The sequence below is a fragment of the Anneissia japonica genome, unplaced genomic scaffold (assembly GCF_011630105.1).
Source record: "Anneissia japonica isolate Jap-2015-1 unplaced genomic scaffold, ASM1163010v1 scaffold4988_len2956909_cov206, whole genome shotgun sequence".
Lineage (NCBI taxonomy): Eukaryota > Metazoa > Echinodermata > Crinoidea > Comatulida > Comatulidae > Anneissia > Anneissia japonica.
This window is the reverse complement of record NW_022696345.1, coordinates 777,921-779,624: the sequence shown is the minus strand read 5'-3', so window position 1 is coordinate 779,624 and position 1,704 is coordinate 777,921. Positions and strand designations below refer to the sequence as shown.

General features: G+C 36.0%; 2 protein-coding genes across 2 annotated transcripts in view; one reads left to right on the top strand and one right to left on the bottom strand.

Moving 5' to 3' along the window:
- The window catches only part of LOC117101810 (probable cation-transporting ATPase 13A3), a 15,388-nt gene extending 14,507 nt beyond the window's left edge, over positions 1–881 (bottom strand). Inside the window, exon 1 of the mRNA XM_033241890.1 lies at positions 640–881. The gene's annotated coding sequence lies outside the window, so the exon portion shown is untranslated. The remainder of the gene's footprint in view (positions 1–639) is intronic.
- A 291-nt stretch (positions 882–1,172) lies between these two features.
- The window catches only part of LOC117101808 (signal peptidase complex subunit 1-like), a 2,263-nt gene continuing 1,731 nt past the window's right edge, over positions 1,173–1,704 (top strand). The window contains exons 1-2 of the mRNA XM_033241888.1: positions 1,173–1,360; positions 1,547–1,606. Of these exons, the coding sequence (XP_033097779.1) occupies positions 1,328–1,360; positions 1,547–1,606 (93 nt within the window). The 5' untranslated portion in view covers positions 1,173–1,327. The remainder of the gene's footprint in view (positions 1,361–1,546; positions 1,607–1,704) is intronic.

The window sequence follows — 1,704 nt, the reverse complement described above, 5'->3', positions numbered from 1 at the left end:
GAATAATTGTCCATTGGGGGGGGGGTGTGAAATTTCCAGGGGGTAATTTTCCGGACACGCTCTCTCCATTGGGTCATTCTGGCTCAAATCTGTCAGAAATTTAAAAGTTCCCATGACCCCTATTGGATTTTCCTTTACAAAATTCTAAAAATACCTTGATATCCAAAATTTCAGCTCCAATTTCCAGGCGATTTTTAAGGTATGACCTTTTGAAATGTTGGTACATGTGTTCAATAATTCTAATTTACTTTCTTGTATTTCAATTGTTTCATTCTGTAAATTTTCCTTTCTATTCTTTATTTATTCCCTTTTTATTTTGCTTTCTTTAACCTTTTCCCTACTCGCTTGATTGAAGTATTGCTCGTAATTTAAGCTTTAACCTTATACATCCATTACAACAACTAACATTGCAACAACAACAATAAACACTGACAACCATTGGCTGTGGCAGACTATTCTAGATAGTACACTTATAGTTTAGTATGCCTATTACTACTATGGCCTCCACAAGAACAACCTTTGGAGCAAATACAACAACCCAAGGTTGCCTGAATAGGTAGGTACAGTAGCTGCCATTATCTGTCCTATCCTAGCTGAGAACAACGAACGAACGAGTACCGACCGTCACCGGGTACGTACCTTTTTGATGAAAGCTTCCTTGTGGTGGCCTAGCTAGGAGCTTAGTACTAGGCCTAGAGTAGTAGTATGGAGGGCCTATCTCCGGCCCTATATTTTTTTAAATATTTGGCCTAGCTTAAGTTAGTAGACCGAAGGCTAGTGAATCTGCCGATGCAATTGTTTTCCTAAATTAAAATGTTCCGACCGACAAATTAAAATTCATTCATGCCACATCAGACCACTACTCTATACATGATCTTGTTTACCAGCAAACCAAATGTATCAGTCACGCATCAGTGCGCCCACAGATGTTTGTTCACGACAGGCAGAAAACTAGCAAAGGTAATTGGACAGAGAAACAAAAATAGTTTCAAGTTCTCTTGAATTTACAAAAAAATTCAGAAGCTACATACAATTAAATTCAGATATCACATCGCTACATCATTAAACAATTCTATAATCTTTGGAGATACGTTGCCACAAGTAAATAACAATGATGTCGCACGTGGCGCGACATACATGTCATCGTATAAATAGCGGTGAACTTGAAGTGCGTGCAAATAGACACATTTATACAACGTTGACTTAATAATTCTTTTCCGAATGTTATGAGAGTACTTATCATTTCATTACATTTACAAGAATATAATAATTATTAAACGTCGGCTTAATTTATTTGTTATACCTGTACATTAGGAGGAGCTCTATTATGGATTTTTTAAAGTCAATACCCTCACATATGGTAAGTGTAATAATAATATGTGGCTAAAAGTATGCCAAGCCTAACGTACCTAGCCTAGGCCTAGACACTTGGTTATTCTTTAACCACCACACCGGACTGACGGAAGGATGATCGACAGACCGTTGTTATGTCAGACAGGCAAGACTGGCTGTTGTACCCTGCACTAAATTTCATTTCTTTTTGCAGGATTTTAAAGGCCAGCAGTTAGCTGAACAAGTATTTCAGGCAATTATAATTCTATTTGCAGTAAGTAATATTCAGCTTAAGTAAAACATATGTATTATATATATATATATTATATATATATATATATATATATATATATACTGTATATATATACTGTC